General features: G+C 45.9%; 1 protein-coding gene across 2 annotated transcripts in view; it reads left to right on the plus strand.

Moving 5' to 3' along the window:
* The window catches only part of SLC2A11 (solute carrier family 2 member 11), a 593,392-nt gene extending 574,801 nt beyond the window's left edge, over nucleotides 1–18,591 (plus strand). For both annotated transcript variants that reach the window (XM_086942750.1, XM_086942751.1), the window contains 5 exons: nucleotides 989–1,099; nucleotides 1,643–1,744; nucleotides 6,089–6,164; nucleotides 13,701–13,828; nucleotides 16,078–18,591. In XM_086942750.1, the coding sequence (XP_086798876.1) occupies nucleotides 989–1,099; nucleotides 1,643–1,744; nucleotides 6,089–6,164; nucleotides 13,701–13,828; nucleotides 16,078–16,278 (618 nt within the window). In that variant the 3' untranslated portion in view covers nucleotides 16,279–18,591. The remainder of the gene's footprint in view (nucleotides 1–988; nucleotides 1,100–1,642; nucleotides 1,745–6,088; nucleotides 6,165–13,700; nucleotides 13,829–16,077) is intronic.
* Nucleotides 18,592–19,034: the final 443 nt, after the last annotated feature.

The following is a 19,034-nucleotide window of genomic DNA, read 5'->3' on the forward strand; positions in this document are numbered from 1 at the left end:
CTCCAGGCTGTGGATGTGCATGGGGAGGGAATTCCACTGTTTGGCTGCCAAACAGCGGAAAGAACGTCCCCCAGCACGCATGCGTTTTACCCCCGGGACAACAGCAAGACATGACCACAGAGAGCGCAAGTGGCACGTAGGTGTGTCTGATACCAGTACGTTAGTCAGAATACATGGAGAGGAGAGTTTCAAAATTTTGAAAGCCAGGCAGAGAGCTTTAAATTCTATACGCCTGGCTACAGGCAGCCAATGTAGGTGCCGGATTGCGCCTGAAGTGGGGTGTCTTCTCGGAAGTCCTAACAGGGCTCTAGCCACCGCATTTTGGACACTTTGTAGGCGCATGATCTTGACTTTATTTGCCCCCAAAAAAAGCAAGTTGGCATAATCAAGCCTGGGCAATCAATTGTCTAGTAGACAATTAAGTCTAGTAGAGTATGAAAGGTGGTACCTTTCATACCCTGTCTTCTCTCCAGTTCTCTCACTTACACACACTTATTGCCAAATGTCTGCCTTACTCAGACCTCGAACTTCATCCCATTAAGTCTGTATATGCACCACATCTGCAATGCACACTCTCTAGTCTCATCATCCCTCTTACACTTGCTTGGTTGCCAGAAATTCTCTCTGGTCCCTCATTCAATTTGCCTTCATCCTGTCTGATGGATTGCCAGATCCCCTTACAGTTAGATAACTTATTTAATGAAGGCTTCATTTTGTAGAGATTGATGAACTGAATGTTAGCTTACTCCTAGTTTTGCTGAGATCATAAATGAAATAATCTACAGATCCCTAGATTTCTCCTCTTGCACCAAGCCTGGTCAATGTTCCCTCTACTCATAGTCTGGTCTCCACAGTGTCACACTGGTGTAACAGACCCAGGCCTTTTTTGCTTAGTTTTATCACCTTACATGTATGTCTTACCCATGCCTTCTGGTTGACTTCACCACACCTTTACCCTCATGTAACGATACCTGGGTTTCTTTTGTAGATGTATTTTTATGCATCATTTGTCTTCCAAGAGGCCGGAATCCCCTATGAAAAGATCCAGTATGTGGTGATTGGCACGGGCAGCTGCGAATTCATCACCTCCATCACTTGTGTGAGTATCTCCAACAACCTGCTGACGTGTTAATACATACAATGTGGCTCTCCTCAGAACTAATCTCAAGCAAAAGGTCACTTGTTTGATTCCTGCCAAAGAGACTCCATCATTCATGAGTACCAATGACTAAAGAAATAATGGCACAATATTAAAGATCCATCATTATTATTTCATATTTATGCATTATTCTAACTCTCCAGATATTTACACAAATATAAACATAAGTGTGTACACGTAACCATGTCCAAAAAGGCACCCATTCCAAATGGTGCATGTATACATGAGCGTATGCTTGGAAATGTGGGCACACGAGTATCCCTGCATGGAAGGTGGCAGCACACCCTTCAATCTATCAATGATGGTGCCCCTCTGCGGGAGGTGCCAGTTACAGGCTCAGGGTACCTCTGGAATGCTGGTTCTTATCATGACTCCGCCGTTGATTTCTCATAGGTAGATGCTGAACTCCAGTACTATCGAAGTAGTGTGTGGAACATGGCATTTTATTTCCTCTCTAACTAATTGTTTGCTCTTTTATTTTAGACCTTTGTCATTGAGCGCCTGGGGCGCAGGATTCTCGTATTTGGGGGATATGGACTCATGTCAGTCTGGGCCGTTGTATTCATGGTGGCGTTGTCGCAACAGGTATTCCAACCTTTCCTTGTAACTTTGTTAGTATTAGTGGTATTTTTACTAAAATGTCTTTCTTCCTTCGCCGTATTATCAGGCTGCCTCCACCAGTAATAAGAGACCCACCCCACCAAAATCAAGCTGTCAGCACCAGCAGTCTTCACAGAGACTTATAACGTAGCACACCCAACAACCCAAGCATGTCTTGTTATGACACTGGCCCACACCTTTTCTAAGTGTTGTATGCTAAATAGGATTGGTGGAAGTGATAAGGCACTTCCTCAAATCATAGCAAGTATGCGGTATGTTGAGCACCTACCGTGCGATTGTGGGAAAATAACGGATGGAAGGACAAAGTTAACAAACATGTGCCTTGTTTGGTAAACCTCAGTTCAATGAACAAACCAGGGGTTGCCCCTAGTAGCAGTGGCACTGAGCAATAGGCTTTCTGCGAGAGAAATATGACTTTAAGCAGCACCAACACAGCATTAAAGTAAAATACAAACCAAAACAAAGCAATAAAGCTCCCCAATCAGATTAGTAAAAAAGAGAATGCGATTAGGTGATATTACACAAAATGTTCCGTTATCAATACCAGTACCACCTCCATTACCACTATTGCCACCAACATAACTGCTACCACCACCATCATTACAGAAACCTATCATACATCCACATGACCAACATCATATGCCAACACACAAAAGCAAAAGAAAAACAAACACAATTCACTGAAAAACTAAAGTTGAACGGGAGTTGAGGTTAAGAAGTATATTAGCAATGGAATTGGCATAAAAGCTTAAAAGTAATGAAAAATCACTACTTGAGAATCTGCTTTCCTCTTAGGTCTCAGTCACTCCCTACTTAGTCAAACTTGTATCCTGCCCTCAGCATGCAGCCTTTGCAAGGACACACACCATTTTAAATAAAAAACAACACACTACTCAATATAAAATGTCAGTATATCATATGCTAGCACCCTCACCATTATACCTAATCAACGCCTGGTAACAAATGCACCATACTGTGCCAACTCCACACCTTCATACTTGTGTCCAAACTCTATTATTTGGAAAAACTTCCGCAATCATAAGGCCACCTATCCATCATTATAGATGACCACACACTTAACATTATATATGTGCACAACCACCTGTATAGGCCTAGCCACCCCAGAACCAACAACAGTAAAGCCACATGCATATTCCAACATCCACCAATTTATGTTCACACACATCATTAAATGCTACACAGCCACAATCGAACATCCCCACAGCCATCATCATACACCAACACACCTACCATATGTATCCAAGCAGTAGGGCCGAATGGCCATTTATTCCATTGGCCATTCCGCAGGTGACTTGAGTCTTTAGAAGCTGCTCTTTCAAGGTGGGCGGCCACTACCTCGGTCTCCAGCTTACCAGTATTTGTGACGACCGGCAGAGTTGGAGAGAAGACAGAGAAAGAGGATTGGAAAGAAACATAGACAGTGGGTGGGCGCTAGTTTGAACATTTTCACCTGAGCTTCCTTCGTTTCCCAATCTAGCCCTGTAAAGTCATCCGCATCATACGCCCTGGACATATTCCAATACCTGCACCATAATCCATCATCTCAACCTTCATGAACCCAAACACCCTATGCCCTACAATATCACTTCAAAAAATGAGTTATGCCAAAATACAACCTCTTGCACATCTATAGACATAACCAATGACTTTTTTAAGCACATTTCATTTCAAGATTTCTCAAGTAATAACAGGGGTGGTAGCTAAGGTGAACTTGGTATGCGGAGTATGGTGGGGTTGGACCCGGAGGTGAAGGCAGCACTTTAACTTGTGAATTTCATGCCTTTTTAGTTTTATTGGCCCATCCACCATTCTCATATCAGGCTACTTTAACTATCTGTCAACTTTATTATTTTAGGAAATTTAAAAGTATAAACATATATTTATCTTTATCAAAGGATCCGTAAAGGTGACTGTGTACTTATAGTTATAACATGATAACCTTTATAAAACATGTAAATGAGTAGCAAACAGATTTTTGGAAATAGGTTGGAAAGTTGAGTTTGTTCTAACTTGCTTTGCTATACCTTGAAGACTGGTTAGTGCTTAATTCAGTTCAAACCGGATTCTCCCCTCTCTAGATGGCCTTATTAGCTCTTTGTTGAGGTGTGAAATACTTGTCCCCGGAGAAGACTATAGGCTTGGTGTGATAGCATGAAAGCGAGGAGGAGTTACTGTGCAGTTATTACACTGCTGTTTATCTTGACCTGTGGGTGATGTGTGGACAGGAATAGCAGATGGTATCACAAAGTCCAAGCTGAAGCATGGCCATGTGGTTATACAGAAGCTAAAAGGTGTCCTAGTGTGAGAAGGCATTTGATTCTGGTCTGTTCCCACCCAGCCTCTCTCAGTCGACCTGGTCTGTTAAACAGCCAATGTTGGATTTCATTGGGAATTTCCTCATTGTTAAAAGTCTGCCATGGGATGGGGATGGGACTCTCGAACTCCACATAAGGGCCCTGGGCCCCTGCCACTTTGATAACCCTCGCCCAGACTAAGCTTTGCTCGAGTGATTTATCAGAAACCAATAGGATGTATTAAAAGCATGCTGGGCACAGGGAAATTCTTGGATTGGATCCAGAATTGTCACCAATCACTGGCTAGCATGCTCTATAAGAAAAGCTCCACAGACACAACTCGCTTTTGAAGAAGAACAGACGGGTCGGTGTCTGTCTAGAGAAGAACTGAGGACTAGATCTTGCTCCACCTTTGTCGCCTAGCTCTGGAAGTACTTGCAGGAATTATGCCAATACAAATATTTTATTAAAACATTTTTTTTGCCACTTAGTAATGTTTGGACCTGTGGACTTGGAAGAAGGTACGTCAACTGCCCAAGAAAAGGAAAAGACATTTGGCCTTGTGTAGCCCCGCACAGCCACAGCTGAGTGCTGGTGGAAGATTTTGAGCTCCAGAAATACCCTTGTAATATACTTTTATTTGAGTGGAGATACCTTGACATTTTTACCTTCGCACATTGTTTTCTTTTTTTTATAAAATGAAGCACTTTTTCTTATATTCCTGGGTTGCAGCTAAGATGTTTATATTGGAAGAGAGGTTCATCTGCATATGACTGCCCTGGAAGTGAGTGCATGGCCGCTGACTGCAGGTTTAACTGTGACTGTTGCTGGGCAGCTGTTCTAGGGGCTGTCATTGGTACTGCAGTACACCAGGACCATCCTGGTTTCTTACTTCTGGCTCTGCTTTTTTCTGAGACCCAACCGTCTAGTCTGACTAGCCCTGGGCATTCAGCGGAGTGCTACGGCTCTTTCTTAGCAGGCTAGTAGATGGTTGTCCATCACACAGCCTCATGCTAGAACTTTGCAGGAGACACTTTGCAAATAGTCTGATGTCTGCCAGGCCACAGTGTGCCGCCAGTCCACAGTGTGCCAAAGAGGCATGTGCTGGAAATGGCAGGTTTGCTGGACTCAAGGATAAAGGTGTGTTGAGGTACAAGAGTTCTCAGGGCAATATGTGACTGACTGGTCTAGGTCTAAGATGTTAGGCGCTGTTATGTTATGTTATGTTGACACATTTCTAAAGTGCACGAATACCCGTGGGTGTCTTGGCGCTGGTAGGTTTAGAAGTTTGGGAAGAAGAGAGAGGATTAAATGTTAAAGGGCCAAGCTTTGAGCAGCGTCCAATAAATAAGGTGGGGCCACTCTAATACTTATAAGCAGGCCGTTCAAAAGTGTGGGGGCTACTGAGGAAAAACAGATGCCCCCCTATTTGAGTCTCTTAAAATTGGGGTGGGAGACCCTCATTGTGTTCTGCGGGTGATTAGGCGCTGTCGTCCAATGGCCTTCCTAATTTGCGTCATTACATATAAGACAAAAATGCATGGGAGCTTCTGAACCAATCTTTAAAATTGAACCTGAGGGCTGGGCCAATATAAATAGAGTGGCTAATGAATAGCTATGCCCCGACTTAGGGATATACTTCCTCTGGAAGATTTAAAAGGATTGACTGTGAGCAGCTTATAGGTTTCACCTGGTCTTGGTAACTAGCTGCCTGTGCGCTCCACAAGGCATTTCAAAACTAGTTGGGTCTATAGTTATTGTTAAAAAGGTGATAGGCCATACCCATCAGTACTTGTGAATAAAGAGTTATGGGCAGTTTAAGACCCACTAAATTTTCAAAAGCTCAGTAGTGTGGATTTCAGCGGCCTGTGCATGGTTGGAAATGCCCTTTTGCATTCAGTGTAATGTGTTTTATGACAACAAAAAACTTCTAAAATTGGAACACTCTGACTCTCTCTTTCTTCCTCTCTCACTGTCTCCCTTTGGTCCTCAGGAGCGTGTTAGTTGGATGCCTTACCTGAGCATGGCCTGTATCTTCGCCTATATCCTCAGCTTCGGAATCGGACCAGGTAGGTGCCAGGAGAATACATAGGAAGAGACCGAAGAGAGGTCACAGACCCCTAAAAGGAAGGATAGATGTACCCAGGAGTCCTTCTCTGCTGTCAGTTACTATGTATTTCTGGACTTTAGTGGGTGGTCCATGGGAATGTCCACTGACTCACTGTCTACAAATTCACATTGCATACACAAAACAGGCATGATCTCCTCCTCCCTCCTCAGGCTCGTCCTCCTGAGCGCCTGGTTATGCTCACCAGTGATTAGTCGCGCTCTACAAATTCACATAACATAACAACATAACGTAAGGTGCTGTCGATGAAAATCTGTGTGTAACCTCCGATTTACAAGTTTGAATCTCAGAGGACCTAGTTGGTTCAGGTGTTCATCTTTTTTATGTAGCAACAGGACCATTGAGGGCTAAAAGTAATACATTTCCATAAGAAACAATTATATTTCAACATCTCGCAGCATCACATGGGCTCTACCCGCAAGAGGGTCTTATTTTAAAAAAATTTTTTTTTTAAACCTTTATTGTACCTTCACATAATTACACAGCCATTTGCCTACAACCCAAAGGGCCGGCCGTTAATAATTGAGCATTGGATGTCATTCATATAGTAAGTCCATACTGTGATCATGCTGCTGAAAGTAAAAGATGCATCACATAGCTAAGTGACAGGTACCAAATTGACGTTATGTTGCAAATCAGTAAAGGTTTTGGTTTTCTGTTTTTTATGAAAATAACAAAAATAACAATGAGGAAATCACATTGCGGTCATCTAAAAGTAGTCATGCTGTATAGCTGTAGTAACAGTCTACCCGATAGTATGTGTTGCTATTCATTTGCACGGATCAAAACCAAGGTGACAGTCAGTACTTCCCATGTACCCATGTGTTACTATGTAGCAGTCTAACCCTTTCCTGACCCCTCGGCCTACCTCCCCCTCATCATCTGACTCCAACTGGCCGTCCTCTGGCAGAGGATCACAAATTTCACCACGATACACATTCCATGGGGTCCATATCTTGTTCCACTTCCCTGGGCAAGCGTGACTCAAGTATACCGCCCTCTCTGTCACCATTATCTTGTCCATATTCATGCACCACTGCGACTTCGTCTGTAGTTCTACCGCCCCCCAACGCTGAGCGATATCTCTCTTGGCCACTATCATGCCTAATGTAACCCAAAGTTGGCCACATCTGGACAGGTCAGTCGGTCCCCACACATTTAAGAGACATTGCCTCGGTTCTGGAAGGAGCGAGGTCTCTAGAGTTTGTGACACAGTGCGCATTATTTGTCTCCAGTAGTTTTGTATGCGTGGGCAGTCCCAGATTGTATGGAAAAAGGGTCCCCGCTTCTCCACAGCCACGGAGACAGTAAGGATGTTGTATTCTATGGATGCGATGTAATAGAGTACTAATAGAGCACTCTGTGCAGGACCTTAAGCTGTACGAGTCTCAGCCTGGCTGAGATGCCTACTTCTTTTGGGGACGCTAGTGCCTCATTCCATTCGTGTTCATCCAGGGCGTCCACGTCCCCTTCCCATCTTTCTTTCAAGGAGGTCAGCGGGTCAGGTAAATTATTAAGGAGCTTGCGGTATGTCAACGATGTCGCTCGTTCAATCATGAAGTCAGTTAGAAGACGATCCTCCAGCGGGGAGGATTCTGGTAAATCCGTCCCGGAGGGGATGGCCGCAAGCAAAACATGGTGTATCTGGACATAGCGGTATGATTTGTGTGGTCCCAGTTCATACAATTCCCTCAGGCAGTCAAAGGAAATGACCTCTCCCCGTTCCCACATATCGCCCACCGTGGATATCCCAATGGAGTCCCAGTGAGAGAAGCCCCTGCTACATCTTAGGTTTCCCAAGGCACGGGTGTCCCAGAGCGGGGTAAGTTTGGAAATTTTCCCCTTCCAGCCCAGCGCAGCTAGTGCTGTATGCCACAGCGTTACAGTAAGTTTAGTAGGTCCCGTTAATGTTTGCACTTTACGCTGGTCATAGAGTGGGGCTAGCATGCTGTTGGTGCCCAGTTGTGCCCTATCTGGTCGGAAAGCTGGGTCAGTCTGTGGAGCATGTATCCACTGGTTAATGGGCTTAAGGTGCACCGCCCAGTAGTATAGGTTAAGATTCGGCAGCGCAATGCCACCATCATACCAGCCCCTGTGTAGCTTGGCTTGCGCAATACGCGTCGGGCGATTGCTCCACAGCAGACCAGAGACTACTGCTGCCACCTTTTTAAAGTACCCTGGCGCCACCGGAAACGGTGTGTTTTCCAGTACGTATAGAAAGCGGGGTAAGGACATCATTTTGTACAGCGCTGCTTTTCCCAGCATTGTCAAGGGCAACCCCGCCCAGAACTTGACGTCTTGCTTGAGCCGTTCCAAAGGTGGCGTCAGATTTAGTTGTATGAATTCCATTGGGTCCTTTGTGACATGGATCCCCAAATATTTGAAAGAGGAGCCAGCCAGTCTTAGGGGGCAGTCAGGGCCTAGCACCGGGACCGGGCCTTTCAGAACATACATTTCTGATTTGTTCCAGTTGATCGTGTAACCTGAAATTTTACCATGATCGTCACACAAATTCAAGAGCACCGGTACACCACGCTCTGGGTCTGTTAAGTACACCAGCATGTCGTCCGCGTAGAGGGACAGCCGGTCTTCCCAGCTTCCTTCCATTGTATCCCCTTAAGTAAAGGCGTTTGCCTTATTAGAGTAGCTAGGGGCTCCAGGGAGAGCGCGAAAAGCAAAGGTGAAAGGGGGCAGCCCTGGCGGGTGCCTCTCCCCAACGGAAATGTTCGAGAAATGTGGCCATTTGCTACTACATGTGCCATCGGTTTCGTATACAGCAGCCTGATCCATGATATAAATTTCGAGCCGAAGCCCATACTGACCAAAACTTCAAATAGGTAGCTCCATTCCACTAAATCAAATACCATTTTCGCATCTAGGGCCAGTATTACTGCTTGGTCGTGGTTCAAGTCTGCTCTCACCAGTACCCCATGAACCCTGCGAAGGTTCATTGCCGTGTTCCTATGAGGCATAAATCCGGATTGATCTGGGTGGATAAGATCCGGCAGATGTGCCATCAACCGGCTGGCTAAGAGCTTGGCCAAAATGTTTCCCTCCGCGTTCAGCAGAGAGATAGGGCGGTACGAGGAGCAATCCTCTTGTGGCTTCCCGGGTTTAGGAATCGCAATTATAGTGGCTGTTCTCTGATCGAGTGGAAGTTCACCCTTCTCCCGGCATTCCTCATACATGTTGAGTAAATGTATACTGAGCTCCTCGGACTGGGACTGATACCATTCCACTGGAATGCCGTTTGGTCCAAGAGCGTTGCCAGGTTTGAGCGCTCGTATGGCCAGCTGTACTTCCTCGCTAGTTATGGCCGCATCCAGGTCAGCTGCTGTTGCAATACTGGGAGTTCTATTCTACCTAGCGCTTCCCGTGCCGTGTCAGAAGTTACAACGCGTTCTGGGGTATAAACCTACTCAAAATGTGTCGCCAATGCTTCTACTATCTGTTCAGGGCTTGTCTGAGTTGCGCCATTGCTGTCCCTCACTTGTTGGATCCCTCTGGAACTGCCCCCCCTCTTATCGAGCCAGGCCAACATCTTCCCCACCTTGTCCCCCACATCGTATATCCGATTCTGTGTATCAGTTATGTGCCCCTTCACCATATGTCGAACGTGTTCCATGTAGAGTTGTCGGTGGAGTGTAATGGTATGCGCCGTGTCTGTTGTGGGGTTAGCCTTGTGCAAAGTTGTTAAGTCGCGCAGTGTCGATTCAAGCTTAGACTGTTCGGCTGTCTGCTCTTTTTTATGGGCCGTGATGGAGCTTATTGCCTGCCCTCTCAACACTGTTTTGTAGGCTTCCCATAGCACCTCTGAAGAGGCCACGGTAGCCACGTTTTCTTCGAAATATTGTGTTGTAGCCTTCTGGAGGGTTTTCCTGATTTTCGGGATTTTGAGGTATGATGCTTGAATGGGATATATGCGGCTGCAAGACTTTTCCTGGGTGGAAACTGTTAGGGTAATCGGGGAGTGATCCGAAATGCCTCTAGGGTGGATGTCTGCGGTATCGACGTGTTGTAACCCTTCACCCAAAGCTAAAAAGTAATCAATTTGTGAAAGGCTGTTATGGACCGTGGAGTGGAATGTGTACTGCCTGTCGTGAGGGTGGACGTGACGCCAGATGTCTACTAGACCCATTGCTGTCAGGAAACGTTGGAACCGGGAGGGTCCCCCGGGTGAACTTTTGCGGGGAATCTGTCAAGTTGTGTATCTACTGTAGCATTAAAATCCCCTCCCAAAATTACATCGCCTTCTGGGAGAGACAATAAAAAGTCACTGAGTGCTGGAAGCATTATGGAGTGAAGGGACGGTGGGACGTACACTGATACCACATTTAGGGAGCGACCTTCCCATTGTCCCTGCAGGGCTGCGAAGCAACCCTGACCACCAGTTTTCGTGCCCAGTGGAATAAATTGTGGGGACTTTTTGATCAAAATGCCGGTTCCCCGGGAGCCCTATGTGAATTCCGAGTGTGCCACCATCTTGTATCCCCTCCTATCTAAGGCCCTAGAGGCCCCCCCGTCAAGTGTGTCTCCTGCAACAGCGCTAGATGGGGTTTTTGTCTCTTCAGCGCATTCAGTACCAAGCCACGTTTCACCTTATCCCCAAGTCCCCTCACATTCCACGATAGTATTCGAAGGGGGGAACCACGTGACTGTGACTCAGCGTTCCCCGCGTTACGTAGCCGATCATCCGCCATTTCCAGTCATGCAGACACATTCAAATGAATCTAGTAGGATTAACCGGACCTTTAGGTGTATCCTGCCAGCTATAACATACACACAACAAGCACCGATTTCTGACCGACATAGTGAATTTCCAACCAACAACCAACAACCCCCCCTCACCCACCCCCTCCCTGCCTCCCTGCTTAACGGACCTTCAACTGCCCGCCTCCCCAACTGAGCAGAGCGCTTAACCCATCCCAAAAACAGAGTACTTGCACATTGGGGGAGAGTGTCTCCCCGAGCAGGCGGCCCCCCTGCTCCCTTCAGAGTACCCAAGGCAGCGTCCATTCGCGACCTGTGTGTGTAGGCAGTCGATAAAGGAGTCAGCGTCCAATTTGCACACGGGTTTTCCACATTATTTTCCCCCGGCAGCCTCAGATAGTTCTTGTGTTGGTGGTGTGCTCGCGCCTCTTCTGTCTGAAGTTTGCGAGCCTGTCCGGCTGTCGTCTCGATGTCCGTGGTGCATTCTGCCGGACCTACGCTCCACATTTTGCCAGCCATCAAGCCAGTCTCTTGCCGCCTCGGGAGAGTCAAAAAACCAGACCTTCTTATCGGCGACCACCCGTAGCCGAGCCGGGAATAACATGGAGTAGGGCAATTCTTGCTCACGCAACGTCTTTTTTACTTCCAAAAATGTCCTCCTCCGTCGTGTTACCTCCACCGTGTAGTCGGGGAAAAAGGAAATTCACGAATTTTGAATTTGAATGGCAGGCGCCACTCTGGCCGCCTGAAGGATGGTGTCGCGATCTCGAAAGTTAAAAAGTCTCGCCAGGATCGGACGCGGTGAGGCCCCTGGTTTCGGTGTTCCTCCTGGTACTCTGTGGGCCCGTTCCACAGTGAAGAAGTTTGAGAGACCCCTTGGAGGCTAGCTGGTTCTTGATCAATTCTTCCACGTATAGATCTATAGCCCCCGTGGTTTCAGATTCCGGGACCCCCAAAATACGAACGTTGTTCCGCCGGGAGCGTCCTTGATGATCATCCAGCTTTTCTTTGAGCAACTTGTTATCGGCCTGCAGTTTCTCCATTTCCACCTGCAAATCCGAGACATCCTCCACCAGGGATTTAGCTACCACCTCCACTTGCTTCACCCTTTCGCTCATCTTCTGGAGGTCCGCCCGTATAAGGGTTACTTCCGTTGCCGTTGCCACCACCGTCGCCTGCACCTGGGCAAAGGCGTTCAGTACATCCTCCAGAGTGGCCTTCTTCGCACCCTCTCCTTCCATGCCTTTGCCCAGGGACTTGTGTTGCTCCGTCTGGGAGAGTGATTGTTTGTCATAAGCAAATTTATCAAGCTTAGCTTGGGTGGAGGTATTTCTGGACCCTTTGCCCGCCATGTTCTCGTCACGGTGAATGGCCGACAGGGCCGCCCGAGTTTCAGCTGCGCTCCGTCCGCACAGTAGTCAGGCTTTACTGGGCCGGATCCCCACAGTCAGGTTTGCACCCCTTCCTTAATTGTGGCGGTACACTCAGGATCCACTGTCGAGCTTGCGGAGACCTAGGCCGCCCAGCCCTGCAGTCAGAAAAGTTTGTGCCTACGGTGGCGGATGTGATAGAAAATGGCGGCGTCCACGCACTTGTTTTTTCGGCTTCAGTCACCGTTAGCGTCGCCATTATCAGCAGCAATGTCTTATCAGTGGAGCGATATGTTGAGCCCTTAACTGATCTGCGAGGAGCTGTAGACTTTCACCGCCGTTGTCGCTGAGTCCGTATTCACTGCGGGCACTTCCGGTTAAAAGCGCTGACGAGGCCCCACTTCCGCCCGGGCAGCATCCGAACCAGCCGCCGCTGCTGTGCTCGTGTTACCAGGCCACAGACGTAGGCCGTCTTTTCCACCCGTTCCCGGGGCACCGCTGCTCCAAAACTTCTCCTCCCAGTGCCGCTCGGTCACCGGACCCGGGGCACCTTGTCTGGGTTCGTTTTTGTGCAGATAGGCATGCGGATTGATGCGGGAAGCCGCCTTACTCCGGGAGCCTCTCTAGTTTGCTGCCGCCATCATCGGCTGCTAGCCACGCCCCCCCAAGAGGGTCTTATTTAAAGCGGTGAGTTTTGCACATAAATCAATTTAGAGACCTCTCCATTGCACATAAAAAAATGTTCTCAGAGAATGAAGAAACTATTGCAGCTCCAGGATCTGGTGCCATGTAGAGGTAGGTTGTGTTTGCAGCCACTTCATCAATAAACAGTGCAGGTTTACTTCAGAACTTTATTTTTAGAAGCTGCAGAAGCTTATGAGGCTGAAGATTACGAGGTACTGATAAGTCGTTCTCATATATCCTGCCCTTCCACTGACAAATGCAGGAAGGTCAAGCACTCTTTGAGATCCAGCAGAGGCTGTTACCTTTGAGTATGCGAGCTCAACCCAACCTGGTAAGACCCAGGAAGAATCATTAAACTTTATTTCTGGAGTTGGTTAAGTTATGTAAGTTAGCCTTTCAGGAGTCCATAGAAACCTCTGGGCGCTAGTGCGCTTCCCTAAAGAAAACTAATAATCCACGTTATTTTTTACAGCCTTTTTTCATTGGATTTTCACTATTAATGTAAACCATGACCAGCATATTATTATTTGACTTCTGCTTTAAGTTGTGTTTGGTTTTGGCCAGAATGGACCATGATTCTGACCTGAGCTCATGAAGGGAGGGCCTGTTGTGGCCAGTTGTACTACTTTAAGGAAGGACCCTAGTTCTATTCTTCGATGCCGCAGGTGGTTAGACTAGGAGTTGAATAACCGCTTTGTTAATTTCCTCTTCAGCGGGTGTGACCGGGATAATGCCCACTGAGATCTTCGACCAGATGGCCCGTCCAGCTGCCTACATGCTCATGGGATCTCTCATCTGGCTCATGCTCTTCATGGTTGGGCTGGCCTTTCCGTTTATTGTGGTGAGTTGCTGGTGATTTGTTTTCAGTATTTGTGTAATACCGTTTTGTATCTCAATGTTTACGTTCCTACTTCATGCCTTCTAGCATCCTTGCACTATGTGCCCCAATTCATTCTATAGAGCAGTTAAGTGCTCCTGCACCATGGCAACAGCATCCATAGTTAGCGACCCTACACTATCCATAGCAACATCTGGCAGTCATTGTTCCTTTGTTATCCTTATGTCCAGTATATATGATGTTACGTAGCATACCTTTACGTAGCAGGTATTTACTTCGAAGTTTTTACTTTGCAAATACCATTACTACGTATGATTTTAGTGCACATGCTTTTACTTTGCAAATATATACAAATATATTAAAAATGCTTTAACTTCGCAGTTAATTATTATGCATACCATTACAACGTGTTATTGGTACTTTAAAACAAAAAATGAATCGTAAGAGTAACCTATCCCCTGGCACGCACCCTGAACCCTAAAAATACCCCCTACACCCCCAAACCCTATCTCCCCTGATCACTAAAAATATCCCAGCACCCCAAAACCTAAACGCACCCTGGACCCCAAACATACCCCAGCACCCCAAAACCCTAACCCACCCTGACCCTTAAAAATACCCCTGTACCTCAAAACCTAAATGCTCCATGAACCCCAAAAATACAGCAGCACCCCAAAATCTTAAACACACCCTGATTCCTCAAAATACCCCATGCACCCCAAAACCCTAACCCACCCTGATCCCTGAAAATACCCCAGTACTCCAAAACTTTAAACACACCCTGAACCCTAAAAATACCCCCTACACTCCAAAACCCTATCCCACCCGACCCCTATAAATATCTCAGCACCCCAAAACCTAAAGGCACCCTGAACCCCAAAAATACCCCAGCACCCCAAAACCTTAAATGCACCCTGAACCCTAAAATACCCCTACACTCCAAAACCCTAACCCACCCTGACAGCTAAAAATACTCCTGTACCCCAAAACCTAAAGGCACCCTCAACCCCCCCCCCCCCAAAAAAACAGCACCCCAAAACCTTAAATGCACCCTGAACCCTGAAAATACCCCTACACTTTAAAACCCTAACCCACCCTGACACCTAAAATTACCCCAAAACCTAAACTTAACTTGATTTTCACAGTGAGTCCATTATGTGTAGTAAGTGCACGCGAAGTAATGGAACATGCGTAGTAAATTCAAGCTAAGTAAATACATGCTAAGTAATGGCATCTGCGAGCTAAAATAGGCATAGTAATGGCAATACGAAGTAATGACCGTGTAGTAAAGGTAGAATACCTTATTTCCAGTGCTCCTATACCATCCCCTACTTAGCATTCTTGTTCCCAGTGCCCCGACACCATGTTCTACAGCATCCCTTTGTCTAGAGCTCCAACACCATCTCTCAACATCCAACATTTAACATTCCTTCCGATTTGACAGAGCAGCCAGAGATTCTGTGCTCATGCATCATTCCCTATAGCATCACTACACTATCTCCAGCCCTCCTATACCATCCCATACAATAACATTCCATTCAGCACCCCCACGCCATTCCTTAAAGCAGACTTGCATTCCTGCATCCTTCGCTGCAGCAGACCTGCACCCAGCACACTATATACATTCTACACAGCATTCCTGAAGAAAGTGCTTCACACCGTGTCCGACACCCCTACATTCAGTGTCCCTACAGCATTCCTACACCAAGCTTGCAATATACATAGTCCAGGGCTATCAAACATTCCCTAAAATATCCAAGCATCCAGCACCCGAGGGCCATTAGAGCCTGCAGCATCACTGCATCTAGCATTCCTGCACGTTGGACTCAGACCCTTCCACTATCAGGCCTTAAAGCAGCACATCAGCACCATTCCTACCAATAGACTGCATTTTCCCAAAGCAGCACTTCGGCGTGTTTCCCCGCAGGTAGGACTTTCACAACATTCCCTGTCAATCCTTCAGCCCATTGTGTAGTGCCACCACTTGCTTACTTTCCACAAGTGTTACCACTCCTTGAGAGTTCCCACATTAGTTCATCAAACAGGGTTAATACATGCGGATTATTTGATCAAAAACAGAACCTTCTTCAGCAGAGAGGAATGACCAGGCAGGGAGATGCTCTTTGGTGCCAACTTTAGCAGAGTCAGTCATTTCTGATATTAAATGTCATTTGTGATAGTAAAAGTAGGGCGGTAGGCTCCATACTTCGGCATAATGGAGTAAGTGGTAACATTTCTTCTTTCACTCCTAGGCAGGGTTGGGCCACTTCTGCTACATCCCGTTCTTCACCGTCTGTGTCTGCACATCCATCTATGTTGGCTGCTTCCTCCCAGAGACCAAAGGGAAGACCCTACTGGAAATTACAGAAGAGTTCAACAAGCGGAACTTCAAAGGCGCAGCGAGAGGCAAGGTTTTCAACGGACCCCTCAAAGTCAAGTCCACCATGTTGTGATGGCTTTCGTAGGCCATGCTCCAAATTAAAATCATCCATTCTTTGTCGACTACAAAGGGCTGCTCACGTCAAACCCATTGTGTTATAACAACAGGACCAGGTCTTCCAAGAACACATTTGCCAAGTTATGCCAACAAAGGGCCTGTCAAGATCAAGCTGCTCATAATGTAATGAAAAGTCCTTCAACCTTTAATGACAATTACAGGCAAAATAAAAAAAAACATGCTCCGGCAACAAAGGTCCCACCGCAATCAAACCCACCGTGCTATAACAACATGACCTGATTGCCCGAAATCAACTTCACCCTACTCTAATGGCAGTAGAGAGCTCAAATCCCCATGCTCTAATGACAGTCACAGGCCCAGAAAAATCAGAGTCACCAAGTTGTAAGAGCAACATAGTTTCAGTCAGTAGCATATTCATCATACTGTAAACAACAAAAGACCTTCGAGATCCAGCCTACCATGCTAAACAGAAAAAACAGGCCTACAACGATCACATTCAACATGCTTTATTGACAATAGCCGACCGAGCAGAATCAAGTCCGCGATTACAACAAAGATCCCACTGAAATCAAACCCACCAAGCTGTATTGGCATGATAGAATCCTTTTACATCAAGTCCAGCATGAAGTGATGGCATCAAATAACCTCCAAGATCATATGCACCGTGCAATAACACCAAGAATGAGGCATCCAAGCTCAAGTTCACCATGGTTTAATGGTAATCAGAGAGTCACTGCGATGAAACCAACCGTGATCTAATTGCCAGAACAGGCTATCGGAGATTAAATCAACCATACTATAATGGCAAACTCTGAAGCCATTTGGTGTAAAGTACATGGTGAGGCAGGTACTCACCTCTCCTCCAACCTTTTGTCTCCATTTCACAGTACTGTAGATAAGCAAGTTAACCCTCTGCTATCTTGGCACTGGTTTTACTCCCTAACCTGCACAGGCTGCTCTTTATATGTTCAGTACTGTTTATGAACAAGACTTTCCTATACAAAAGGCTCTTTACAGGCGGGCCACACTGCGGCCTGTATAACATGGACCCCCTCCGTATTGAACTCCATAGAGACTGGTCTCCCTTTGTCATTAGCTCTGTGTACCCCAGACTCCCAAGGTTGTCCAATATGGAGCAGAGCAGCTATTATGCACCAGGCTCAGCACTTTTCAGGGTCTTGCACTTCTGCAGCTTCTAAAAATAAACTTCTGAGGCAAACCTGCCCTGGTTTTTAATGATATGGCTGCAAACACACCTTGACACTATATGGCACCAGATGCTGGAGCTGCAATAGTTTCTTCATTCTCTGAGAATTTTGTTTTATATTTGAACCATAAGGGTCTCACTTGAAGTTTGTGTCCCGGCCCCATAAAAATCACCGAGAGGCCTGTAGGTTTCCAATGTATTGCAGGCTCTATACATTTGATTCCCATTGTCTTCCACTCCATACAGACTGGCCTCCTTTGGTCTCAGTTTACAAATATATTACAGTCTGCATTGCTTTGTCTTGAACTCCATTCAGACTGTTCCCAACTGAGGTTCAATCTATACAGTCCAATCTCCAAACATCTTGCACTCAGTATAGATGGGGCCCTCTATTACTAATTCCATATGGGCTGGTCCCTTTTACTGTTCGCTGTATTTGGACCTGTGTGCCTATATTTCTTAGTCTCAATAATCTAAACTGCCTCCACCTTGCACTCCTTAAGACTTGCCTCTCTATATATTTCTTAATCTCTATAATCTAAACTGCCTCCACCTTGCACTCCTTAAGACTTGCCTCTCTATATATTTCTTAGTCTCTATAATCTAAACTGCCTCCACCTTGCACTCCTTAAGACTTGCCTCTCTATATATTTCTTAATCTCTATAATCTAAACTGCCTCCACCTTGCACTCCTTAAGACTTGCCTCTCTGTATATTTCTTAGTCTCTATAATCTAAACTGCCTCCACCTTGCACTCCTTAAGACTTGCCTCTCTATATATTTCTTAATCTCTATAATCTAAACTGCCTCCACCTTGCACTCCTTAAGACTTGCCTCTCTGTATATTTCTTAGTCTCTATAATCTAAACTGCCTCCACCTTGCACTCCTTAAAGACTTGCCTCTCTATATAATATTCTGTGTATAGGCCACTATACCAATAGATTTTAATCTTTATAGGTTGGTCTCTCTGCTTTTAGCCACACTTGGTGAAGACTATATTCCCAAAATATTATATTGTTATAATGCTCTTGATGTATGTTCTATAGGAATGTGTTGGTCTTGTTGCATCCAGTACCATATGTAAACTGAGTTTAAGCACCTGTTCGCTTTTTTGACTGTGTTCATCCTCTACGGGTCCCTAGATTTTCCTAATGTTAGTTTTCATTCCCATTTCTTTGTATAGACTGATTTTTTGTTTGTAAACATTTCAGACTGTATCAAAAACTCAACCAAAATGCATAATGGACATTTCCCACCATAGAAATGGAATGTGACAGGAATACAATCCACGTCTCCACTTTACTCCCAGGAGATCATAGAGAAGGTGTTTGCAGATCATATATAGTCACTCAGGACAAGAAGGTATTAGTTTCATATTCAAACGCATATGTTCCCAAGAAACAGTGCTGTAGTAACTGAGAGATATAGGCGTAGCATTAGGCAGTTATGTCTTCAGTTAGAGTAGCTTACTAGTGTCATTAAGCTCATACTATCACTGTATTTAGAAAATGTACATTTCTGATGGATACTTCTAACTACAGAT

This window comes from Lissotriton vulgaris, chromosome 11 (genome assembly GCF_964263255.1).
Source record: "Lissotriton vulgaris chromosome 11, aLisVul1.2, whole genome shotgun sequence".
Taxonomy (NCBI): domain Eukaryota; kingdom Metazoa; phylum Chordata; class Amphibia; order Caudata; family Salamandridae; genus Lissotriton; species Lissotriton vulgaris.